General features: G+C 41.5%; 3 protein-coding genes across 3 annotated transcripts in view; 1 reads left to right on the top strand and 2 right to left on the bottom strand.

Moving 5' to 3' along the window:
* Positions 1-42: 42 nt before the first annotated feature.
* On the bottom strand, positions 43-17,803 carry mfsd2b (MFSD2 lysolipid transporter B, sphingolipid). Its single transcript, XM_029496125.1, has 15 exons — positions 17,652-17,803; positions 16,860-17,206; positions 12,700-12,825; positions 12,425-12,549; positions 8,612-8,735; positions 6,794-6,872; positions 6,463-6,644; positions 5,075-5,165; positions 4,119-4,240; positions 3,550-3,633; positions 3,103-3,186; positions 2,806-2,915; positions 1,531-1,674; positions 1,108-1,284; positions 43-391 (listed from the first exon to the last, which is right to left on the bottom strand). Exons 2-15 carry the CDS (start codon positions 17,187-17,189, stop codon positions 343-345), a joined length of 1,827 nt encoding a protein of 608 aa, XP_029351985.1. The 5' UTR covers positions 17,190-17,206; positions 17,652-17,803; the 3' UTR covers positions 43-342.
* Positions 17,804-19,860: 2,057 nt separating this feature from the next.
* ubxn2a (UBX domain protein 2A) lies at positions 19,861-25,114 on the bottom strand. Its single transcript, XM_029496210.1, has 7 exons — positions 24,997-25,114; positions 24,537-24,599; positions 24,206-24,317; positions 23,900-24,009; positions 22,052-22,189; positions 21,438-21,599; positions 19,861-20,797 (listed from the first exon to the last, which is right to left on the bottom strand). The coding sequence occupies exons 2-7, from the start codon at positions 24,578-24,580 to the stop codon at positions 20,614-20,616; spliced, it is 750 nt and encodes a 249-aa protein (XP_029352070.1). The 5' UTR covers positions 24,581-24,599; positions 24,997-25,114; the 3' UTR covers positions 19,861-20,613.
* Positions 25,115-26,287: 1,173 nt separating this feature from the next.
* atad2b (ATPase family AAA domain containing 2B) overlaps positions 26,288-26,717 on the top strand; it is a 60,928-nt gene continuing 60,498 nt past the window's right edge. The window contains exon 1 of the mRNA XM_029496209.1: positions 26,288-26,477. Coding sequence (XP_029352069.1) covers positions 26,379-26,477 — 99 coding nt within the window. The 5' untranslated portion in view covers positions 26,288-26,378. The remainder of the gene's footprint in view (positions 26,478-26,717) is intronic.

Genomic DNA, 26,717 nt, shown 5'->3' with positions numbered 1-26,717 from the left:
ACCTCCTAACAAAGAAGCACAACACACATCTATTGTCTACCAACCACCTCTACAACATTTATTCATTTCATATCATCAAACTTTTATAATTATATATCATAAATAAATAACAGTGTTGTAGAGCTAAACACAGCAAATAATATACATTCATTTATATAAATAAGGTAATCTTATAATATATTTCCAAGATGACTATTACAGTACATGTGAAAATGAAACAAAGAATGTTTACATTAAAACAATTTATCTTTTTTTAATCAGTGTAATATACACTAATGATCAAACTTCCAGATGTGTTACTGGAATACGTGGCTTTTGGAAATTCACTATTCAAGATCCAAATCATGGGTTATTCAAATCCTCTGTAGTTCTGGAGCTGATGCTTTGTTTCCTGTGGGAGATACAAATACCAGTTAAATACATGTTACATCAATAGCACTGGTGGAAAATATCTATCTTCAAAATCGGGGAGAACTAATTTTCTGCTCTTTAATGCAGTGACAGCTGACCATGTTGCCGTTAAATTGTTTGTTTCACAGTTCATATATTCAATGTGAGTCTCTTAGAAATCCACAATAATATTTTATACCTTTATTTGATAACGTCTCATCTGAGTAGGAAATGGACTGATCACTGATCGGAGCTGACCAGACATTTAAGGGTCACTCCAGCAATTTACGATGTGTTGTATTCTAATAAAGTTAGTGGATTCAAGAGAGTCAAAATAAAAATGAATGATCAGAATTCAAACATCTGTTATGGGTAAAACTCTGAAAAGACTGGATCCTACAGTTCCCACAATGCAATTCAATGGCGTTTCTCTTTAGATCTCTTCTCCCTCCCAACTGCCCACGCTTTGTAATGCAGTCAAAAAATCTCATCTTTCTAAAGTTTGCAAAAAAAAAAACAACCCAAGTAACTCCATCAGGGGGAAAGAAAACACTGATGGTGACATCATCATGTCCTATTGAGCTACTGGAAACACAATACAACTGTTCTCTCAGGCTGACTATTACTCCTCCTGATGAGGGCACTGAACTTAATGCACTTCATTGGTGGAAAACTTTTTTTTTTTTTTCCAGGTGAAAATCTATGATTACCACTCACCGTAACTCCTCCAGGCAGAGTTTATTCCTGAGCCGTACGTCTTCACTGATGGGATACAGGACCAGGATCATTAACCCTGTCACAATGAAGGCCACCGGAGCAGCGCCAATCAGCAGCTTCAGGGTGTACACCACAGGAGCAGGCTGCTTGCAGGCGCCAGTGTCATAGCCTGCAAACCTACACACACACAAATGAGGAGGGATCCCATTTAAACAGACTACAGCAAATCGACATCCAGCCTGATGCTGCGACACTGGAAAGGAACAAATTCGACACCCTATACATGATGAATTATTCATTAAGTCTGGGGTTTCATACACTTTTCCAAAGTGTAACAACACACTTAGTGCAGATACACACAAATATCAGTGTTTGAGCAGTGTTGAGGTTAATGGTTCATGTGTGATCCAAATGAAGACTTACTCCAGACAAAGGGTGGACACACCCAGGGAGATTCCAGCAGCAAACTTGGTGAAGAAGACGTAGAATGAGTAGAAGATGGCTTCGTGGCCTTTTGAGTAGGGGTTGGCCAGTCTGAAGTCATCCACCACATCTGGCAGCATGGACCTGGATTGTGAAAACACATGCAGAACGTAATGAATCTTTGCTTTTCTTTTTTCTGTTCTTTTTTTTTGTTGTTGTTTTGTTTTGCAGGAGGTAGTGAACATGTGTTTGTTGTCTTAAATACTCGCCATCACTCTGAGACATGGTAAAATTTTAAGCTTGTGTGAGCTTTAGACCTCCCTCATGCTCAAACTTTAATCATCTTACACAACCAGTAAAGATGCAAGCAGCTGATGATGTGAGGTCTACTTATAGTACTCTGATAAACTGGTGGGATAAAATTACAGAGCTAATAACACGATTAAATGATGAGCAGAGGGCGATGCCACCGGTCTTGGTGCACAGACTGGATAAACAATTGACCCCTTCCAAAATAAACCTGCTTCCATGGGAGGCTCCTATAATTTGGGGTTTTAGGGAGGGGGTAAGGGATGAGAGAGGAGAAGGGTGGGCCATAGAAACGACAGGAAAACAGATATAGTGAAGAAACATCTTTACCATTGGCATTGTATTAGCTCTCTGATGGTATAGAAGATTTATGATGGGTGCATATGCCGCCTCTAATTCTCAAAAGTGACATCACTTCCATGACCATGATGTGACCTGGCTGAGTGGACGGAGTCGCCACTAACAGCATGTTGGTGCACTATTGTGGTTTGAATAATGACGTTTGGCTTCAAATCAAAGGGGACTATCGTGAGTACAGCAGCAGAGCCACACCACAGACAAACATATAGCTGGACGGAATTCATATAAACAATTTCAGAGACTTTCAGAGACAGGATTTTTAAGCTGTATTACACAGTACCACTGCAATTCTTTTAATCCTTGGTAGCCTCTGCAGGGGGTTCTTTAAACCTAGACTTGGCTTGACTTGATTTCAGGGAGACGCCTTAAATGTCCATGACCAACCTGACACAGACAGACTAACTTACATTTAAGTACCAGTAGTCAATACGGAGTCTTCATTTAGCTTGTCTGTGTTTTTTTGTTTGTTTGTTTGGTTGTTTTTGGGTTGTTTTTTTGGGAGGGGGTGGTTGACAGCAAAAGAAAGAGCAAATATTTAAAACATTTAGGCCGAAATGGTGATCAGTATGAGAATGGAATGATTCAGTTAACTCTCTGGAGTCTTACCATGGCAGCAACAGTGAGGCAGCCACGCTGAGTCCGGAGGAGACAGCCACAACGTAGGCCACCACCACATTAGGGATGAACACCAGCATCAGGGTGAAGGGCATGATCCACTGGAGAGGCAGAAGTTAAAAGTCATCATTGGCTCAATGTTCCTCCATGTGAGCGAAGATTAACAACACAGCACATTTCATTTCGGTGGAACAGACGTCCAAGTTTGGCCACAAGATGGCACAAACATCAAAGGGTTACATTTATAAAAGCTGCTGGAGCAAACCAAAATAAAAACAGTGTACTCACTGTGATACCACAAAACGCTGCTGTCTTCTTCCCAAACCTCTGCAGAAACCATTGCCACAGTGGGATGCTTATCACTGCAGAAACCTGCATAAATGTGTGTGAGAATGCAACATAAATATGAAGAGAATGTTTTTTCGCCAGATTCAGTCTAATTTGAAGCAGTAAAAGAATAGTAACAGGAAAAATGGTGACAATAACAATGAGCATTATTGTGTGTGTATGCAAATGTGAAGGGAAAATTTCCCTTCCTGGAAATGAAAAAAATATCACATAAAAGTCACTGATTCATTCAGAGCTGCTCGGGTTCAGATAAAGGTCAAAGGAAGTGATGGGAAAAAAGGGCGTGACAAATAGTTCCAAATTTATATCACTTTGTCATGTTAACCGCAGTATTTAATCATAACAGTCAATATTTGTGTCCTCGTGATGTGTATTAGCGTCACTCACCAGGATGGTCAGCACAATATTCTGGAAGTGATCTCGCAGGTCAGCAGCATAAGTGCAGAAGAGGACAAAGTTGCTCTGTACCAGCTGCAGAAATCAGAGATTAAACATTCAGAAATTCAGTCTTCCTTGTCTACTCAGCACTGTCGCCGGGCACCCAGCACAGCAAGCTGAGTGCCAGCTGCAGCGACTGGAGAAACTGCTGATGGTGTTTTGCAGTGATTTATTCCCATTCCAGAGCGCCACATGGATGACACCGACACCTCCCCTGAGAGGAGGGGGCCAAAAATATACAAAAATAGATCTGATTCAAATTTTGAGCAGTCTAAACAACCTAAGATGCCAAACTAGGAACATCTGCCTACAAGTGACAGACACACTTAAGGAACATGTGGGGCTGGAATGAAGCTCACAAATCCTGAGATTTTCAAAGTAAGTGCTCATCTGCGTGCATCAAATCAGCATTGAGCACCAGCAATTCTTCTGCATGGTCAGGATCCAGGAGCAGCTCTGTTTACTCTAACTAGAGGTGCCATGTCTAAGAAGTGCTGGCTAAATACATTTGCATTTACCTGAATGGCAACAGTAATGAAAAGAAATGCAGCAGTTAGAGTGAGGTACGGCCCATGTCTCATCACCAGGATGAAGCCCTTATAGAATGGGATCTGCTTCTCTGTCCTCGGGGTATACGGATCTGAAACGGTTATATGTGAAATAAGAGTATGAGTGTGCAGCATATCGAATAACATGCAGCAAGAGAAAAGTGATGGAGCCGCTCACAGGCAATGCTGAAACTGCCCCTGCATTGCAGTAGATGCCGTTTGTCCCACTAAAAGCTGTCATTTATAGACTATTGAAAATCTGAGAATGGCAGATTTCCAAAAGGGAAAAGTGTCATCACGCAGATCTGGCAGCAGCTCTTCATAACACAAGCATGGATTGCAATTGTAAAAGAAATAAACCATGTGGAGAAAGTGACCTTTAGTTCAAGGTTACAGAATTCACTCTTTTCCTGTGTGTGTGTGTGTGATTTTTGATATCTATCTATTCATCAAAGAAAATATGTTTGTGGTGTGAAAAATCATCTTGACATAAAAACCCTTTTTTTATATCTCCTCTCTCACTTTCTCTCCCTCTCAGATTTCTCTCTGAAGCTTTAATAACAAAATGTCAGTCGGCCAATCAGGAGAGACACTCTGAGTCCCTAAAAGAGACATATCAGACTCAGAGAAAACAAACGCTGCAAGAGTGAGAGCTGGCAGCTGGGCTTGACACAGTTACTTTCTCACAATGGGCTGTATTCCTGCCTGAACTCATACTTTAACCGTTTTAAAATACTTTATATATCCTGTTTGATAATAATGATGATGATGATGATAAATATGTTACAAATTTATGGTACCAACAAGTACATCATTTCAAAAACCCTGCTTGGACCAGTTTGTGTTTGGCATGTTTGCTTTCTAAAACAATTCACTGGTGTTTGACATAAAATGACAGAACTGTTCATACAAATAAAAAGTCTCACCATCTCTCTCTTTGACTCCCAGGAACATCACCACTGTACAGATGAGAAACACTCCTCCAATAACACCAGCAGCTATCATGTAGACCTCCTTCTGCAGAGAGGAACAATAAAAATGTAGCCCACATCAATCCATCTCTTCTTACTGAGCCGGCACAACCTATTCTGAGCCTTTTCTCAATCTTTAATTCATTATGTTCTCAAATGCCTAAAATATTTAAGCCCTTCATTTTAACTTGCTATATATCAGTTCTGGAAACAAATGACCGCAGTAGCAGCCAGTTTTTATTTGGCGGTTGGATTAATTTCGTCTTCTCACTTTCTTCATATTAACATTCTTTTATTAGCTTGGATTTTACGCGTTGTTTTCCCACATCAGTTTAAAGTGCACATTACCTACACCGTGCAAAAACAACTATAAACAGGAAGAAACCTCAAGTAGATCTGTATCCCAAAATACCACCTTAACTGTTTAATGTCCTGCCCTGACAGGAACTGCTGTGCCTTAAACAGCCTCTGTTTGTTTGCTATTTTTCCGTGTGGCGCAGCGCAGCGGTTCATTATTATTTATGCACATCAAACACTCCCTGTTTCCGAAGGCAGACTCAGACGGTCGGCCACCCTCACCAGCGACCGCGGAGGAATTTAGCGGGTGGCTGCAGAGGCCTTGGCTTGGTGAGTGGGTCGCCCCGACAAGGTTCACCAAAAGATCCATTGGAAAAGAACCCATTTGAAGCCTAAATAGCTGTGGGGCAACCAAAATCCTGCATAGGACAGTTTGGATTCTGGCTTGTTTCATGTTCACAAACAGTCACACACGGAGAGATTCTCAGCAGCAGCTTTTATTTGTAGCTCTGCAAACTGAAGTGTGGACATGTGAACTTGTCCTTTCCTTCCAACTTTAAGTTAAACTGCAGTCGCCTTAAAGTAAAGGACTAATATGTCCAACATAATCTGGGGTGCCTTCAAATGTTCTGGGCGAGATATAAATAAGCCTAATGACTTACAGACTGGAGACCCCTCAGAGCAGTGGGGCCACCGTTTGGAGCCTTGTGTGAGGGAGGAACCCCTCTTGTGGTCTCGATCGGGGAGCTAACTCAGGATGTTGGTTTCAGATATCAAACAGTGGCGTCGCCTTTCAATCCCGTGGGTTACACGGGTTAAAACATGAAGCATTTTGGATGTCAGAGCCTGTAGTCATCCTGTAGTACGAACTCACTTTTGAACAATCCTCCTTTTCATTCCGATATTTAGCATAAGTAAACCACCTTGAGCACACACCGCGGCTCAGAGTGAACTGAGTGCTGAAGACAGTCCGAGCTATTTTCAAACCAATTCTGTGGCCTACTTCGAGCACACCTGGGCTGCGGGCATGGCACGGTGACACTTACTGAGCGTGACAGGTATTCCTGGGAGTGCACCAGCTTCTTGACGATCTCTGCCCCGCTGCTGTTGCCAAGGTAACCAGCAGAGATGTTGTGAGTTGGGCAGTGCTTCAGAGTATGAGCACTGGCCACAATCTGGCCCTGGATGGCAGCTCCCACAAGTGTCCCCAGCACCTCCATTGTCATTCCTGTCATCACATGATCGATTATTCAACTATCAGCGCCAATTCTTGCAAGTATGATAAGTTGAACAGGTGCAAAATATTAAAATGGAAGAGATTAATTAATTCAGCATTACAGGCATTAGGCCTAATAACTTTGAATGAAAAGACATTACGGTAGGCAGTGGCTGAGTCTCTCTCCTTCTGGTCTGTACTCAGGAACATGGTGAGAGCAGAATAAGGCACATGGAAGCACTAAAAGGGAGACACAGCCATGGAACAGAAAAAATATAAGACTGACACTCCAGCAGCGGGTAAATGTTCATAATTTTGGGGGAGCACTTACTCTGTCTTAAGTGCCACCATTAGCTTGACATTTGTGGTTCAGAGTGAAATCACTAAAATGTCTCACAAATATTTCGATGGATTACTGTAAAATTCATGTTGTGAATGTGTTATAATCACTTCAGTTATCCCATCGCTTTTCTTCTAATGCTGTCATCAAGTCAAAATCTCAATTTATGGGTCATTTATGAGACAGCAAGTCAAATCAAATCCCTCCATTTGTCCACCGTGGGGAAATCACCCAGTGTAAAGTGACAGGAAGGGGAATGGCATGCAGGAAAGATTTCTGTCTGAGCCAGGAATCAAACCAGGGACTCATCTGCTCCGGGTATTTCCCATCTGTGGTACATAGAATGTGCCCTAACCACTCAGTTATCACTTTGCCCTCAAAATCTTTATTTTTCTGTTTTTGAGCATAAATATAATTCTAAATGTCAGCATGTGTGTATGCATGCTGTTAGCATTTAGCCCATAGTGCTACTGAATCTAAATACAGCCTTGTTAGCATTTAGGATTTCACGCACAATCAGAAGGGAACACCCCAGATATCTTTAGATGTCTTTTATCTACATGTTGCCGTGAAAGATTTACAGTACACAGTATATATATCAAAAGCAATCTCTGCAGTTTCCACTTTGGCGAACCTCAGATCTGTTTTCTCTCTCCTCACAGGCTCTCCCAGAGAATAGGCGAGCAAACCAAGTCCTGCTTCACTTTGTAATTTACACAAGGGCTCAGTCAGCACTGTGGCCAATCGAGCATGCACAGCCACGATGAAAATAAACACGGTCGCGAAAGGATTTTTTTTTTTTTTTTTTTTTCAGCCACTACTTCTATACAGCATGTCATTTATGGGGCCTACGGTGGATGCAAACATTTATAGAAGTAAGTATGGAAAACTGGCAAGTTCAGATGGAAGTGAGAATTGATTAATTTGATGGAAACCCATAATTAGTTGTCTGCATAAACAGATAATATAATGCCCTCTAACCTCTGTTTACACACCGCGACCCTCTGAATGCTAACAGCTGGCCTTTCCCAGCAAACTTCACACAAACATATATCCAGAGACAATGAGGAGAGGCTAAAAGCGGTAACCAGCATTTACCCAGCAAAAGGTTCCTGGCAGGACTGACCATATACTTATCAAGTAGTTAGAATGACATGCCATTACAGCTCACCACAGTGTGGCTGCAGTGGTCTGCATGCTCTGTAGCACATGCTATATGGGTTACCCCAGAGCAGAGAGGGGGAGAAGAATGAGTGGTCTAGAGCACAGTAACAAAAAGAAACCTAAATAACTACACTTCCCCTTTGAGGTGAAGTATCTAAGAGCTCAGGGCTCTAATCTGCTGTTGTTCCAACAAATGAAAGCATAAATCCCACGAGCTGTCAGACGTTGGCATGAGATAAGTAAACTGTCTTCACTTTAAACTTTGATTAACGACAGCGTTTCCTGCATTTTAGCTATACATTGTGTAATGTGTCATTTATTAACTATGAGCCGCCTCAGTCAAGAGCTTTCATCTCACATTCACTATTTGATGTCTCTCCCCTACTCCGTGTGAGGTCCTGCGTCTGAGGCATCGTCATAGATTGGTTTGGTTTTCTTACACATGCAGAGATTCTGAGAGAGCAGGCACACTTACAGTGATGAGGGTTTGGTAGAGGCAGTAGAAGCCCAGGTACCAGACGAACCTGCCCTCGAGCAATGGTGGGACAAACCAGAGGAAGAAGTAGGAGACCACCAGAAACGGAGTGCAGCCCACCATCCTGCGGAACATGAAAGTGTGTCAGAGGAGACTCACAAACACAAAGACGATAATTCATATGTGACAGTAAAAAGGGACAAAACAGTTCACACATTTTTCATGGCAATTTCACATGACAATTATTTGAAAAATCTCTCTTCCAGCTTTATGACCATTTTAAGCTGTCAGAATAGCACTGGCAGTGTTTGTGTTATGTAATTTTTGAAGCAGTGTTAAATCAGGCCATATTTCTGGGAGATTACAGAGACTAAGCTGACTGCTCAATGATTATGCTTCTGTAAGTATGATAGGAATCTGTCCTGGGCAGGACAGGCGAGCTGGGAAACACCGCGATATTGCACACATACACATACACAAATACATAAATATGCAGGATACTTTCAAGCAAATGCAGCATGAAACAATTTTGCTGTGTTGTGTTTTTCTCAGAACTTGGAGTGATACAGTGTGTGGGCTATGTATTTTCACTAATTCATAAGTAAAAAAATGGTATGTGTCATTATGGTTAAAGTGAACAGATGCGTGCGTCAAAATGAAAAAGAAAAAAAAAAGGGGAAGATTGCATGATCTTCAGTATGACATCTGAAAAGACCAGTATATCATACACTCATCTCCTTCCTCTCCTTTAAGGAGAAAATGGAGTTTGTTAGTCAGGAGCCTGGAGCAGCGGTAACAGCGTCATGTCTACAGGTTAAAAAAAACCAGACTGGTGGAATTTAGGTGACTGTGGCAAAACCTTACTGTGACCTCTGACCTGCTTCACACTGTGAGTTAGAAAGTGGGAGAACGAGGTAGAGAGAGGCCAGTTACGGTCATTTCTAGCATCGTCCAGTCCGCCCACCTCACTCTCTTCCTGATTGTTTGCTTAAACAAAGGCGCCTGACAACGCTGGTGCTGCAGTATTGACCGCTTGGTCATGGGAGCAGGGAGAGGGCCACGGGGCTGGGGTGAATGGGGCAGTTAGAATGTTCCTGCAAGATGACTGTGTTAGGGCAGAGTCCAAAAAAAAAAAAAGGTGCATGCAAAAAAGAAACCCCACAAACCCCACACCAAATTTGCATAGTTGTAATTAAGCCAGAGCTCTTGATAGGAGCCTGACACTTACAGTTCTGCCCTCACTGACTTATTCAGGACACTTAGAGCATTTTAATTAGATGATGTGCAGTGGGACAGAGGGGATTTAGAAGAGGTCTGGTAGGTGAGAGTGAGCTTTACGGTGCTCGTAGCCCGCTGGTGGTAAGTAAGATTACTGGAGTACATCCATTTTATTCTTGTTTAGGCATCTAAAGAGGCAAATACTCCACAGAATTAAAAAAGCAGACCTGGTTACTCCTTTGCAAATTAAAAAACAATAATCCCCCCCCACCCCAAAAAAAAAGGAAATATTGGCTTTTATCTTTACCTTACATACACATTAGCCACAGTGCAGCCACACATTATTTTATTAAACTTATTTAACATAAACTGCAATGCTAGCCAAGAAAAGTGATGTGTGAAATCAACACACTTATCCTTAATTATAAGTCTTATTAGTAATTAAGCCAAAATAGATAGAATGCTCATAAAATACAATATATTGTTGTCATAGTTGAAGATTAAAACAGTGGTTTCCAACCTTTTTAGCCCTGACCCCTAACAAAAGAGCACTGTCTGAGTAGGGCCCCTGGTTATAGGTTTCAGATGTCTATGTGTAGCTACTGGGGCCACTAAAGAGTGATTTTTCCCTCCAAACCTCTCAGATGGCTATTTTAAACAAATAAAGAAAAAAGCTAAGATAAAACAATATATTACAGAAAATTTCAAAAAGTGAAAACAGATTTGTGAAGTATAACATTTCTGTTACTCTTTCTTGTGTGAACCTTTGGAGGGGGCTGAGTTGGACGTTAGAAACTATTTATTCAAAAGATGTGCACTAAGTACTTCAGTGTAACCCACCGTACTGCTGGTGATATATTAGTGAAAGTGCTAATATTTCCTTGGTTTTGCTTAATTGGGCCGTATTTCAGTGTTGTCTTGGTACTTCTAAAATAAAGGGGGACTTTTTATAGCACTTATAGGCCTACACTGTCACCCTGTCTTTCATTAGGTGAGGAAAACTGCTCTCTAAAGGTTTTGCTTGGCACATTATGGTAAAGAAGGATGTAATAGGGATGGTGCATCGCTACAATCACAAAATAATAAACATTGCAGCTCCCAGTGGGCACGTTGGGCGGAACTGCGCTCCATCTTAAAGAACTAGCAAAGATAAAAATCGCTTCAGGTCTTGCTGTGTATGTGACAGTTAGATGGAAAAAGCCTTTCCTGCTGGACCGGCAGAGGGGACTTTCCAAAATGAGGTAAAAAAAGGGTAATGGTTTGCCTTCTCATGGCAAACACTGATGAAAAAACCCACATTTATCAACAAAAGCAAGAAAACACACACACACCTACAATTCCCTAGGAGTAATCAAAGCTGGTTTAACAGCCATCAGCATCTGTCTGCTGCTGAGCCCGGCTGGCTGGTCACAGTGGACTTGGTCCCCTTCCAGCACTGTCAGCTTGTGTGTAATCTATAGTTCATAATGCAGTAGGCATTAGATACTGGCAGTGCAATTTCAGTAAATGTCACGCTAGTGTGTTAAAAATACATACACTGCACTCACCCATACACACATATAGGCAATTATACAGAAACATCTTTGGAAATGGTCATCATGCAAATTGTGGGAACAGGTTCTTATAATCCACCATTAAAAGTAAGCTGCACTTGTTCTTCAAGGCTGAGAAACTTCCTTCAAACAAATACGAAGAAAACTGGATGCTACCCAGCAGTCAAATGAGGTGATTTATAAAGGTGATGAAATGTCACAGAACAGGATTTTGCTCAGTAACAGTTTATGAAGGAATGCTGATGAACTTCCTTAGCCACGAACTTGTCCGCACCCAGCGCCCTTGCAGCGTATGGTATGTAAGCAGTATGTAGCTCATGAGAGGGAGGACCGGGAACAATATAATTAAAATGAAAGCTGTTTATGTAACCCAATCCTAAGGTGAGAATAATTTCAAAAATTTTCAAAACTCGAGCAAACGGCTGGTTTTTGTTGTGTTTTCACACAAATACCAGTATCACGTAGCAGCCGCAATCAAGTAGGCGCGCATGGGAAAAAGCCAAAACATGTTTCATAATCTGTCAGCAAATTGCCCTTCGTGCAAGTTTAGCTGTATTTAAACAGCAGCATGCTGCTTATGTCCATGCTGCACAAAGTTATTAATTTAGATAAAGAAATGAATAAACATTAAGAAGGTGCTTACATAATTTAGTGTAGATTAGATCTGATCAACATTAAAACATGCAACTGCGATTCTGATTAAGTATGTGTATATGTGTATTGCTGATGTCAACACTGCGCCTTTCCCCATAGTGGGATAAATAAAGGCTAATCTAATCTAATTTAATCTAATCTAATCTCATAAAAATAAAAGACCGCACCATAAAACAGGAGCTGCGATTCTGATTAAGTATGTGTATATGTGTATTGCTGATGTCAACACTGCGCCTTTCCCCATAGTGGGATAAATAAAGGCTAATCTAATCTAATCTAATCTAATCTCATAAAAATAAAAGACCGCACCATAAAACAGGAGGACGGAGAAATAACAATGAAAGAGAAATACAGGTGTTTCCTCTATGGGCAGGATAGGTGAGCTCACCAAGGCATGAGTCTGCCAATCTTGGTCCATCTGGTCTTTGTAATGAAAAAGCCAACAACTGGGTCTGTCACTGCACCCCAGGCTTTTCCAATGAACAGCACCATGGAGGCCTGGAAGGCCGTGATCTGCAGAGCAGAGCAGGGACACGATGTGTGGGTGAGTAGTAGTGGTGGTGGTGGTGAGGGGAGGGGGGGGGGGGCTGAAAAACATTTGCATACATGGATGCCAAACGGTCCCTTTTCTTATTGTCTCCACTTTATCACTGAACACATTACCTGTGCGACATCAAGCAGGTAGATTTGCAGGAAGAAGGCCGTGGCGCTGGCAGCCACCTCCTTGGGTGCACCACCAATGGCAAAACACAGCTTACTGCATAACGACAACTTGTGGCTCAAGTCGGTCTGTGAAAAGAAAAGTGACAGGCACGGATTAAAAAAATTGAATCAGGCACGTGTCCTCGCAGATCAGGCTGCTAGTGCTGCAATATTCTTATGAAGAGTCTCAGTCCAGGTGGGAACAGGAAACGAGGGAAGTAAAAGATAACAAGCGCTGAAAAATAACAAACACAATCTAATAATCTAAACAAGTGCAATCTATCAACAAGGTTGGAACAAAAACGGGCATCATACAAAGGACCGTAATTAGTTCACAGTCAACATGCATTTCTACTTTTCCTCTGACTCGTTCTTGGAAAAAAGTTTACAAAAATAGGGAAGTCGTCACTCTAGGAGCCAAAAAGTGAAGCAGATTCAGTCTTGACACATTAATCTGTAAATTTTTGTTACACAATCAAAAAACACACGTGGTAACAGCAGATTACTAGACCATCTATTTCAGTTTCACGCCATGATATTTTTATATGTGTTCACTATCTGAGCAAAACCAAACAACTTCTTGCTCACATTTACTGTAAAAGTATCCTTCCTGATACAACGCACCTACTAGGTGTGCCACTTTAAAATAAATCAGGTCGTGAGAACACGCTTGTGAATCACAAATAGTGAATCTTTTAGTCATTCATAGTTTGAATCCTCTCAAATTCTATTTCAGGTGCTCTAAAAATAACATTCGGCCCAGTGATCCAGGGGAATGTAAAGTAAATCTCACTCATTTCTGGAGTGCAGCATTGCACTGTATCTGCCATGAAGCTCGGAGAAGATATGCCCACAATGATCTGTTTTCTAATGAATTCCACTACCTGGAACACAGATAGCCTGTCTCCCAACTACAAGCTGCAAGTGCGTGTGTGTGTGTGTGTGTGTGTGTGTGTGTGTGTGTGTGTGCGTGAACTAGAGGATCAGGAGAACTCCCGTTGGCTGTTTGCATTGTGGTCTATCTGTGCAGACACCATGGCAGATGGAGGAGACAGAGAAACCCACCGAGTCATCCACGGCTCCGTTTCCCTTCACCGTACTCTGCTAAAACCATCAGGAGCAGTAGTGTGTTTTTGTGTACATGCATGTGTGTGTGTGTGTGTGTGTGTAGCGGGAGGCTTTCATCCTCACACACAAGTTAGAGAAGACAGTTTAGGGAGCCGATTATTTATGACTGTCTCTGAGGCTGTGCACACATATCAACCTTTTGACTACACTCCTCCTGCAACCTTTGGTGTCAGAAACACACACACACACACACACACACACACACATATCGAAAACACTGTTAGCCCACATTCAGAGGCCCAGGCTTGGCCCACAGCCACTCCCCTCAGAGCTTTATGAAAGAAGGAAATCACCAAAGTAACCACAGCCACAACCAACAAACTGTTATTATCCGGCTCACGTTTTCTCTTCCTCCTTTTTTCACCCCATCAAAACATGGAGGGGTTTGAGATCGACAATTACCAGGAGGGAGGTGTGTAATTATTCAATCGCAAGACAAGCGGGTCAGAGGTAAGTAAAGGCTGCGCAGTGGTTCCAACTTCAAAACTCTCTCTTCTTCCACTCTCACTGCAATTACCCTTAATTGGAGAGAAAAAAAAAAAAAATCAAAGTCTTTGGTGTCTGGAGAACGCAGCTTAACTGATGATGTGCAAAAATACTCTGTGCAGCCAGAGATACTCCCTATCTTTCACTCTAAACACTTTTTCTTTCCCTCCAAAGTCCTACACTCAATCTTTCATTACTGAGTTCTTATCATCAAAGAGGATAAGCAGGATGTCATGTCTACTGTTGTCTGGATGCACAAACAAAACGTCATACACACACACTCAGGGTAAAGGGAGCATCTGCAAGTTCAGACTGTCAACAAACAACGGACAAGGACAGATAAGACTAATCTCTAAAAGTTAATGGATCTTTAACGGTTTAGGGGGGGAAACTATTTAAAATGCCTGAACTACACTGCACATAATTTAAATCAGGATTGAGGATTATTTTGACTGCAAAGAAAGAAGAGGGATAAAACACGTAGACTCAATGCTAAGGTTAAGCTGGTAAAATGACCGCATATTGCACTTTTAATGTTGATTCAGTGAAGGATTTTCTGACAGTTCTGGGTATTAAGGTCATTATGCAGATTCTAGTCACAGCAGTCAACACCAGGAGCTTTTTCCTATAGCCCCTCAGATTATGGATTATGAGTATGAAAGGAGAGGTTGATTATGCCACTGATGGCAGCAAGTCATTCAAATCTGATTTGTCCTGCTGTACAGAATCCATAAACTGTCATTTATTCATTTGCTTCAAAGTTCACAATTTCATTGGAGTGAGACACAACTCTGTCACCTTTGTGATGAATTGGGAAGCTTGTTGTGTGGAATTATCTCTGACATTTTACTGACTACGGATCTGTCACTTTGTCACATTCACAAGAGAGAAAATTCTTTCATTATGTCCCAATCAGGCATCCTTATTGGTCATGTATCAAACACATCTCTGAATTCAATTTTGTGGACCTCGTCTTTCAGAGATAAATTAAATGGCGACATCTTTTAGAATTAGATGTAAAAATACTTCTCTCAGTTAAGTTGGTCTTATTTCCACTGAAATTAAGGAAATGTCTGCTAACAATGATGAAAGTTACTGTGAAAACTGTAGTATTTACACTGAGAACATTTGTAAAAATCTGTCAATTCATTTCCAGAAAATTTGCAAAACAATGTGTGTATAAACATGTGTTCCCATCCACTAATGTCATATTAACAGTTGGGCATTTAGAGATAGGCAGCTGGTGCTACTTCTGCAGACAGGTGCTCTTGAACTACTGCAGAAGGAGAGGGTGCAAAGAAGTGATGTGATGAGCACAACAGCAGTCAGGTCGCAGACAAATGAAAACGATCATGCTTATTTCAAGCATTATTTTGAGAAAGGTTCAAGTTTCCCAGTGAATTGATGTGTTTTTGTTTTTCTTTGTTGATTTGTTTTGGTCCATTACCATATTTTCACATTTATGAACAAACTGACCTAAAGCAACAACAAAGCAAATATGGCCATAAAAATTTCAATCTTATTTCCCCCAAAATCTATTTCAGAAACAAAAATAAAAAAAAAATCGAGTTTCAAATCCATCTCCCGACAGTCAAAGTAAACAGAAAACAATGCATACTACATTGAGGCTTGGCAGAGATGAGACAGTTGCAGAACTGGTTAGATGGTGAAATGTAATGCTGTTTCATGGTGCCCTAAGCTGCTGCAGCAAAGCAAAAAATGAGTGACTAACAGCCATGGTACTTCGTTACCACAATATCTGAAACACTGTCTTAACGTTGTGGTATCTACCCTCACAAAGGGGAACTACGTCAATTAAAGGCTTGGTTCTCTGCATGCTGCTCGCCTTGAGTTAACACCTTATGGCCCCTGTTCAAATACACAGCATCAGTCCAAGAGTTTGAAAACTAAGACACTTTTTCACACACAAAAGGTTTGTCTGTGTAACAGACTTATCACACACCAGTGGCATCATGATGCAGCTTTCCCGCATTTAACGCAAACTACTTCAGACAAAATAAAAACAATACATGATATACCTCTCTATCAATATTGGCATAACCTGGGCTAATCAATCTGCAGTTTGCTCTCTGTGATTACAGCTGACACTGTCACCAATGGCATCTCTGCGATCAGAACAAAAGAAATCCATCGTTGTCCTGTCAGTAGGAGTGAACCTGCTCAAGTGAAAACAAGAAACTTCCAGGCACTGACCCTCCGATCTGAGGGACAGCAGTCCACGGGGAAACAATGCAGCTAATAAGAATCTAAAGAGATCACACTTTCCATCGTTCTGCCCCTTGTCATACAATCATGTGAAGTCTCTCACAACCAAATAATCCACGAACACACCACATGACATTTTGAAATCTCAGCTCGGTCTAGTGTTCCACTATGCATCCTTTTCCCCATGCATAACTGCCCTGTGAGTTAAAACAGTCACTTACATTTTCAATGACAATCTATGAGACAATCTAGAAAAAAAGAGCCGAAACAGGTAAGCTTACCTGCTGAGGAGTTTTGGGGAATAGTGGTTCAGTGGGCTTGATGAGCTTCCCCACAGAGCTCTGCATTCCCTTCTCTGCTTTGGTCATGGCTGAGAGGCTGTGTGTGAGGCGACAGCCGTACTTCTGAGACTGTGTGTGTGAGACAGTGTGGAAGTGAGTGTGGCTGTGGCTTCTTGTATGAGCAACAGCACGAGGAGCCTGCCACTGGGTGGTGTAGGTCAGAGGCTGGAACTGGATGTGGCTCTGACTGCGGGTGTGTGTGACAGCTCCAGAGGCTGGGAGCTCCTCCTGCTCCTCTGTGTCAACTCTGCTACCGCTTTCTGCCGCCATTCACATGCTGTTGTGTTCTGGAATGAGGCCAGGAGGGAAGGGAAAAGTCACGCATTTGCAAAGGAAACACACATATATGCTGCACACGCATGCACTGCAACATACAATCACAAGAATGCAGGCATATGAACACAGACAGGTTTGCTCTTTAGAAAACACACATAAATGGGACAATGCACAAGGGCATTGAGATGTAAAAGGCAACAAGAAACCACACACACATGAACACACTGCACCTTAAACGACCTTTTTTCATCATCCAGGTTACCATCATGTACTGGATCTGACATCCTGACAATGAGCAGACAGCAGTGCCTTGTCCCACGCAGGAGTGTGTTGATGTTGTTGTTGTCTGCCCTCATCTTACAGTTACTGTAAGTGCATCCATCAACAACCTCTGTGCACAGTTGATGGGAAGACTGAGGCAACACTAGAAGGAGAATCTAAAAAACATCACCTTACCCGGTGCAGATGGAGACGTAGCCGCGGCCGGTCACTTAGATAGTTAGTTGTTTAGTTTGCAGCCAGCCAGTCAGCCAGTCAGTCGGCCGGGCGGGATGAGAAGGAGACTGCAGTGGATGGAGACGGTCTGCGCGTCTCCACTGTCAGCGGCTGCGGGTCTGCAGTGACGGTGCTGCGCCCTGCAGTGGCCGCGGAGGAGCACGACACCGACGGGCTGTGTGTGTGTGTGTGTGTGTGTGTGTGTCTGAGAAGGCTTTGGTAAACAGATGGTTTGACACCAACAACGCACACCTTTGTGTGTGCTCGGATGGAAAGCCACTGCATTGAGCCTATGCAACAAAACCATTTTTTAAAATAATATATCATTGAGGAATAATAATGTTTACCTTACACGCTGACATGTTGTGTCTTTTTTTCCCCCAATCATGTGAGATTATTTGCACTTTACATGAGATATTTAAGGTGCTTCTTTCCCAGGGTGCAAACTCTTGAACTCTTGAGGAAAAACTCGTTTCCCATTTCACTGTCACCCACACCTGGTGCTGTGGCAGAGGAGGAATGTCTACTATGCAGTTTGGTTTCATCTCTGTGCCTCTGTAGAACAGTGAAGTGTGTAGGTGTGTCACAGTTTCACACACACACCTTTCCCACGCTGCATCATCATCATCTTCTTCATGCAAAGTACAGGCCAACTGTTTGTGCTGGCAGTGTTGTTGAATGGGACATTTAAGATAAGGAGCATTTATAACACTCAGAAAACACACAAAAAAAAAAAGAGTGAAAAGAGTGCAACGTTAACTGTGAGTCTATTGCTTAAAAGTGTGAAGTAGAATGCTTTTCAGGGTTAACAGACGGCTGTGATAGAAACCCTTTATTGTTCTTTATGGTTAACTATTCTTCAGGTGGACTCACATTTTGTCACAATTAAGGACCAAAATATAGAACTGCACAAAATTGAAATGCTATTTTTATAGACCCTTTTTGAGCCGGTGACTTGGGATATATTGAGCAGTTTAGTAAGAGAAAGACACTTAAATCTACAGCGAGCCTCTCCTCAGAGCATGGCAACAAACATGTCATGGAGACATTGTTTGCTGAACCCAGACCCAGACCATAAATTCCAGGTATGCAAACCCCTCAACCAAAATCACAGTAAGGTCAATGGAAAACTCACAGCATATGACCTGCGTTAGAATGGGTATGTTTCCGATAATGCGTGAAGAGGAATGTGCAAAATGAAAGGTTGGCTGGTGCTCAAGTAAAAGGGTCATTCTGAAAGGAAATGTGGGAGTCAAAGGGAAAGTAATTCCCTGCATGCTTAGCCTTATTAAATATGTAGCACAGAGGAAATGTGTTCTCCTTTACTCTTTAGCCTGAGCCCCTCTGGCTGTCAACCAATTGATACCCACAGACTACACATTCAGGTAGATATCCTAAAATGTACATAGAAATTACTCTTCAGAGGGGATGATTATATTCAGGCCATTTCTGCAGCAGAGTTTCTTCCCCTGTCCTTGACCATCCTGAAGCTGTCACCTCCAATACATGGCCACTCTTGTTCTGTACACACATGCCCTCCCTCCTTCTCGTTACTTTAAATATTGAAGATGGATAATGGTGTTCGCCTTGTTCCCGAGGCCAGGCAGAGAAAGCAGGCAAAGGGAAGTGAGTACATAGTTGTGTGAAAAGCACACAAATGTCTTGACACATGCAAGGAATGACACAATTAAACACCTGAGAGGATGAAATGACCCGGTGGGGAATCAATTTTGTTTCACATCATTACCCTTGAAAGTTTTGCCATTTTTATATTATATTTAAGTATTTCTCTTTTAGTCACAATTGATATATAAAACCAACTGGTCACTATACAATATGACAGGAATGGATACAGTTCACACCATTAAACACACTCCGTATACTCAGCAGATTAAGAAGCACTACTGCAAAGTCATCATTCCTCCAATTTCTACTCAGCTCACACCAGAAGGCCCTCCCTGCCTCCTTAGTCTAAATCTCCACTAAAGCTGTAAGGACAGCACAGATGTTGCATTACAATGTGCAATAAGGTGCTGTTTGGTGGGATGCCATAATCACCCTAGCAGCAGCCCTCACACAACACCAGAGCAGTGTTAGTATGATTTTAAATTCTGATAGTGACCTACTTCACGATTGTTTCGCATCAAAGAGTAAATTGTACACACATGCAGAAGTTTGAGGAGGATTTTTATTGTACTTTGATCTGATATTTCTTTAAATGGTGCAGTCAAATGAAATAATACATCATACACTGTGTAATAAATCTCCCTGTGGAAATGATGCAAATAAAAAATGACAGCAACTGAAAGACATTCACTGTCAGGTCAACAAAAAAATAGCTGTCATATCTTTATTTTTTTAACAGTAACATTGCAAAATATCATATGTTCAATCAATGTAGCTTTAACTTAGAGTTACAAATGGAAATATTAGCTGCTTGTTTTTCCTTTAAATAGTGCAGTAAAGTGGTGATTGGCGTTTGGGAAGACTTACGAGAGTTGGTTGGTGGTGCTGGTAGTGGTGGCATTGTGGGTCATTGTGAGGGAAAGAAGGAAGGAAGGAGGGAGGGTTGCCTTCAGTAGATGAACAGATGGAAACACATGGCTGACAATCTGTATGGGTGACAGAACTGGTTTGCTTTGACAGTTTTGCTGCAGTATAGGGGATGTGAGGAGATCTGTTGGCAGGTCAACACTATCCTCCAGAGGATGAAACCAAGTAACCATTGAGAAGAGCCCCTTGGTAAATAACAGATGATATGTCGCTCATATAACCCCACACAGAGACTGTAGTGGGAAATAACAAAACTGCTTAATAAATAAGATCACAAGTAATAGGGGGCACTGAGACTGCTTTTCAGTGTATGGTGTGATGTTAGTGAGGAGAAAAGTATTGCATGTTGTGATTTGTAGGGCTGTGTTGGTCAGGAGTGCCCAAATGGAGCTTTTGTGTTCAGGGGTCTCTGGACAATGACAGCATTGGCCAAATCTGCCTCTTCCAGACTTAATTCTTTGTTGCTGAGCTCTCGGAAAGGAAGTGATGTCGTTAGGACAAAAGGTGGGCAGTTCCTCTGACAGCGTGCCACGAAATCTTGAACATCGGTTATCCTAGAAAATAAACAGAAGTTATATATATCTAGCAAATGGGTAGAAATATTCCCTAATGAACATCTCTGTACTTGTCTGGGTGGGAAAGCATCCTGTCTAAATACTCTATTCTTTCTGAAGCACTATGCTAGTATAATCATTTATTATTAATTCTGACCCATTATACACCCTGTGGCAGCCCTTGTCTTCACACACTGAGGCTACATGAAGGTTGGAGGGGTTTGGGCATCTCCATCCTTTAGCAACTAACCCTGTTATATAAATGCTGCATCAGAGTTACGCAATCTCTCCCTGGGGATTTTATAGATCCACTCCATTGCTACATCTCAGATTATGTTTTCTGCACCCCCGTGCCCTGTGTTAGGGGATATAACATGCACCATGCCTTCAAACTCCAGCAGACTCGAACAAAGCATTATGTAATCCTCAAACAAACCCCCATCACCACATCGAAAGCTGGGACAAACAAAAATCTTTTATCATTCCTTGAACTACTTCTATTCCGTGACCCTTGAGATTATGGGATTTACAGGAGCATGAGCAGAGAGCGTCTCTATGATGCAGATATTATCTGACGCTGTCAAGCTCAGAGATTGAGATGTAGAGAGATGAATTTTGGCCTTGACGTCGTCACACTCACCGATGCGATAGGTTAAACCTCTGTACCAATCTCCTGCCGTCAGCCAACCAGATCTGCAGGGATGTAACAGGAAGGGCGTGGTCTAGTGTTACCATGGGGATAGGAAGAGATTCTCCATCCTCGTGCAGAGAGGGTGACCTGGCCACTACTCTGGGTGCAACACTGGGATTGGGTCAGAATAAATAACAGATCAAGAACCAGTTAGACCGACAATAATCATAAGCTCACAAGCTTTGTGCTGTTGTTCACATTTGGTTTTGTGTGTGAGCAGAGAAAATGACATGAAAAATATTTTTTGGGCTCTCTGGACCATTTAGCATTCACACAGTGATGCCTGAAAATGCTGAAGGTCTCAGTTCATGTGCGTGACTGTCTACCTCATCACATTCTCTTGTGGGTGTGTTGATACCTGGGTTTATAGGGACACCTAGTGGTAAAAAAACCATGCTGTTCTTGGAACTTGACATAATACTTATCTTAAATAATAAAAATAAATATTTAAGCCACTAAACATGGATATTGCTTATTAATCATGACAATAACTACATATTTGTATCAACATATGCAATACTCTATAATACAACTTGATTGTAGTAGCTTCAACAATCTCTTACCTCCCCAGTCGATATCCTCGGCCACTGAATGGGTGAAATGCCTTTTTCTTTGGAACATAATTTTCCTCTGTCAGATCCTCCACACTGATCTCCAGCTCCTCTTCTTCTGCTCTGCTCTCCCACTCAGCCGGAAGCTCTCTGAGACAGATGAAAGATCAGCCTTGTCTGGTCAGATCAATCAATATGACAAATGAGTTCTAATGACCATTATGCTTTATCTCTGTGTTACTTCCCCTTTGGAATCTGATGGGGTTTGACTGCAGGGTCAAACCAATGGATCAAAACAAAGACGTTACACTACATATTAGTTACATATATGGGTCAGCTCTGTGTGCACTGTTGATACAACATATACATTTTTATGTGATGTGACGCTGCAAAGGGTTTCTTGGCATTTGTATTAAGAAAGTTTAAACCAGGTTTCTCTCAAGTGCCACCATATTTGGAGCTTGAAAGAAATCTGACAATTTGTGAAAACCTTCCAAACAAATCAGACTAGGATTTGCACATCATATTAAACATAAAAAAGGGACTGTCCAAGGGCTTTCAAGGCTGGATTCTAGTGTCTCCACAGTACTGTGCTGTACTGATAGCCTTCTTTAACATAGAACAGCAAAATGATATTTTGCATAAAGAGAAAATATAAAAACTCAGACTCTTTCGATTAAAAAGGTCTATTTATACCCATGTCCATTTTCTAAATTTTTCATGATTAAATGTTTGATTTAAAATGTTCCCTGCTGATTTAAATAAATCTTTTTTTTCTTGTCAAGGTACCCTTTTTCAAACATGATGACCAACATCTCAATCTGTCAGTCTGAATGGATGAACACACAGCATCCAATCTGTTGATAGGACAATTCCCTGCTTTCAAGTGAGAAGAGGTTTAAACAACAAAAAGAAATTGGGTGTAATTGTACAGACAATAAGAATTCGAACTCTGAGTTTTTTGCTGTCTAATATGGTGTTCTGTCACCATATTTCTAATAATAGCAATAACAATACGTTGTTTTTTTTTTAAGTAAATGATGATGCAATATAACCATATATCTCAGCACTTGTGAGGTAATTGTCTTATTTCCAATAATAACCAGAACTCTAATCAGACTTCACCATATTACCATCTTTTTGTGATTCAAGGCATTAAAATCCAAATATGAGGGAGCTGGAAACCACCCCCCTCACTAAGAGTGGTAAAGGCACACGCATTTTGACTGTAAAGTTTGACAACACAGAGTAATGCAGGCCATTTATTTTTGTTGTGTTGTTATTTTGGGAACTTCTCCCTCGTCCAGGGGGGCATGTTTTCATGGAGTGAACAGATGAATGTAGCCACAGGACTCTGGCAGCTGTCAATTACCTTGTAAGGCTGAGTCAGAGATTAGCAGGAGAGAAGGGGAGTATTATTATTATCATTTTTTTGGTTAAGTTTAGCTTTTATTTAGTATTTCTTTAGTTTATCAGTTATTTCCTTTAGCCTGTAAAAGACAACAGTTGTTGGCAATTTGGTAAAAGTAAATAGGTTTTAAAGGTACTGTGAGGGAGGTGGCTGGGTGTGATTGTCAAAGGGTTAAAGGGAGGTTGAGACTGTGGGTATCAAGGGGTCACGTGAGAGCTTAGTGGGGTGTGTGAGAGGGAAGGGGCAGGCTGAGTGCTTCTCTGCTCTACTGCAATCAACTGAACCCACTGCACCTGAGAGGCTTCTCTCAGTCTGATTTTCTTGCACACTGTCCATGGACCTTGGTAAAGACTCTGAGCTCTGGAACCAAGAACCCCTGCTTCTACAGACCCACTCATATGCCTCTATATATAATTAAGAAATTCCTACAGGGCCAAAATTTAACTCACCCCTTCTTGATTGCATCCAAGAAATCTTGGTTCTCTGGTATAGAGTAGCTGCGAAACTCCTCATCATTCACAGTGAAGCCATCTTTCCAAAGCCTCACCACCATCTCCACCTATAATGAAGGCCACAAAAATTAGCTCTGATCAGCCTGAGACATAATTTCTGTGTATTTGTGCTGACCTCAACATGGGGCTAAATGAAGCAATTGTCAATATGAGTCCATGATGAGGATTTCCTTTAACAGCTGCAAAATGCACATTTGCAGAGATATGGCCCTGAAGATTTAGTGGAATGAATTAATTCCTGACCTTAGATGTCCCTGAGGCATCGTAACAGATCTTCTCCACCTCATCAAGGAGATCCTCCACCGAGAAACTACGCCTCATTGGAGCCCCCTCTTCATTCTCTTCACTGACAGCCCTGTATGAAACAGACCAGTGTGTAATTCAGTCATTATAAGCCTTATTGAGTTTAGCCTGCAGACAGATGATTTAATTTGTTTGCTATCTGATTTCAGAAGAAGGAATATTGATTCATAAACACTGGACTATAGGATTCATTGAAGGGTTCACATAAACTGTTATACGTTTTATTTAAGAAACAGTAAGAGAAAGTAATGGAAGTTTTACTGTGACTTACCAATCCTCATCTTTCTCACTCCCAATAGTATCAGTCTCTTTCATGACGTCCCGTGTTTCCCATCTAAGGTGAATAAAGCACATCATTATAAACATATGAGACACTGGGCAGCGAACATGTCATGACAGGGCTTGTTGGGAAATTTGAGCTCTAAAAGCGTCATTGATATATATGGAAACAGCCTTTAGTAGATACGCGGTAGTAACATAGATTTATTCAACAATATCCATGTAATCGTTGTAAATGTGTTAAAAATAAGCAAATGGGCCAAGTCGGATCAAGTCATTTTTAAGATCTGTGGATAAACAACTAAACAGCGTTATCGTTAATTATATATGCGTGTGTCGGACGGAGCTAGCGACGAAGGACCATTGTATAAGACAATATCATATGGACACAGACACACAGTACATACTCAGTAGCATGCGGGTATTTATGTTAAGGTCAAATATTGATTTACCAGTCTGTGTTTTGTCGGTTGATCCTGGGTTACACATCTGCAGCCATAAATTTCGGACCGAGGATCTGCTGCAGAGCAATGGAGGTGACGCTACAGTGCCGTAAGTGGACTCCTGCTGTCGTGACAACAATATACATGCTGAGCTCAGCACCATCAAATTGATTTGAAACTGATGATAAAGTATCAAATAGCATGCACATATTCAATGCTTTTCGATCTATAATATTATTATTAATATTATATTATCAGACAAACACACACACCGACACAATTGTTTAATGGCATTTAGATCATAAATGCCGTCGATAATTTTATATGTGTCGATGCATTTTTGTCGGGTTTCCAAGAAAATTCTATGTTTTTCTGTCAATGCTTTAAAAAACAGTTTGAACCAAAATTATGAAACAGATGGCTAACACAGTTGCATCTTCAGTCTAGCCAGAACACACACACACACACACACACACACACACACACACACACACAGGTTTGAATGGATTCCAGTGGTAATCTGGAGTGGATCACTGACATTTCTTTGAAAAAGCAAGGGTTTGATTAAAGTCATGTTTATTTCATAGGAAACCTAGTAACTAATATTGCCTGCAGTAGAGACAGAAAGACAAAAACATATTGCATCTCCGAGCGTTTAACATGACAATTTCAATTCTACCTGTGTCTGATTTCTGTTCTCATATGTGGATCCATGGGTCTACCCATGGATCCACATATGAGTGGAGTGAATTTAACAATGAAATAGCCAAATCAAAAAGAACATTTTGTAAAAGAGTGAACATTTTCATAATACATTTCAGACTGTCTGCTTCAATGTGTTTTTCTGCCATCTAATGAGAAAATAAACGTAAGAGTTCCAAAAACATCATACTCCTCTGAAGGGTACTGTGAACTCAGGTTTATGGGCATAGTAGCTTTCTGCCCTTTTTTCACTTTTTTTGTTTACACCTTTATAACTGTAAAACTTGGTGGGGCAGCTTTATTTATCTTAACTAAATTCTTTGTCCCCAGAGTTCAGTACAGATCCAACTGTAAAATTCCAAAATATAACCCAGATTAACATGACAAAATTATTTATCGTATTTCTGCCATGTGCATTGTATCTATATGGAACTAGGGTACTAGTTCTTGGTGTTAGTAGTCCAGTCAGCTGAAATGAATGCACCTGCTTAACAGATCCACATCCACTTTTATGTGTGTGTGTGTGTGTGTGTGAGAGAGTGAGAGCGTGAGAGAGAGAGAGAGAAAGAGAGAGAGAAAGAGAGAGAGAGAGAGAAAAATGGCGCCTCGATGCTGCGCTCACTGAGGCAGTGTTTGGAGCCGGTCAGAGAGATTAAATAAGGGCAGACAAAAGGAAAAAACAAACAAACATGGTGAACACAAGGAAAAGCTCACGGCCCGGGAGCGGCCCCTTCATCTCCTCCAGGACTAGGTCGTCGTCGAGAAACGAGCGAAACTCTGAGGAACATGTAAGCCGGTTTCTTTTTCTTTGCCGGCGAGCTAGCTGGCTCTGCTAGTTGGCTCGGTAGCTCATAGCCGTGGCCTCAAGGTGCTCCACACAATGCATTATTCACAGACAAGTGCGAGCAGTACCGAACTTGACACCTGCTCGGTCACGCAGACACACAACAAAATGATTGAATGCGGCCGTTCAGACGTCTGTCGGTCGCATTTGACGCGTTGTGCAGCTGTCAAATGACAAGCTAGCG

Source organism: Echeneis naucrates, chromosome 24 (assembly GCF_900963305.1).
Source record: "Echeneis naucrates chromosome 24, fEcheNa1.1, whole genome shotgun sequence".
NCBI lineage: Eukaryota > Metazoa > Chordata > Actinopteri > Carangiformes > Echeneidae > Echeneis > Echeneis naucrates.
The sequence above is the reverse complement of the archived record's forward strand: the minus strand, read 5'-3'. Positions and strand labels throughout refer to the sequence as shown.

Bases quoted from the DNA above. Each gene is read 5' to 3' on its own strand.
- ubxn2a (XM_029496210.1), bottom strand. From the start codon at position 24,580: ATGAAAGAGACTGATACTATTGGGAGTGAGAAAGATGAGGATTG. The intron at 24,010-24,205 runs GTCAGGAATTAA...CCTTCATTATAG, and splicing joins ATGCCTCAGGGACATCTAAG to GTGGAGATGGTGGTGAGGCT. The intron at 21,600-22,051 runs GTAAGAGATTGT...ACCCAATCCCAG, and splicing joins CGAGGATATCGACTGGGGAG to TGTTGCACCCAGAGTAGTGG.
- mfsd2b (XM_029496125.1), bottom strand. From the start codon at position 17,189: ATGGCGGCAGAAAGCGGTAGCAGAGTTGACACAGAGGAGCAGGAGGAG. The intron at 1,675-2,805 runs GTAAGACTCCAG...TTCACAATCCAG, and splicing joins GCCTCACTGTTGCTGCCATG to GTCCATGCTGCCAGATGTGG. The intron at 1,285-1,530 runs GTAAGTCTTCAT...GTGTGTGTGTAG, and splicing joins GTGTCCACCCTTTGTCTGGA to GTTTGCAGGCTATGACACTG.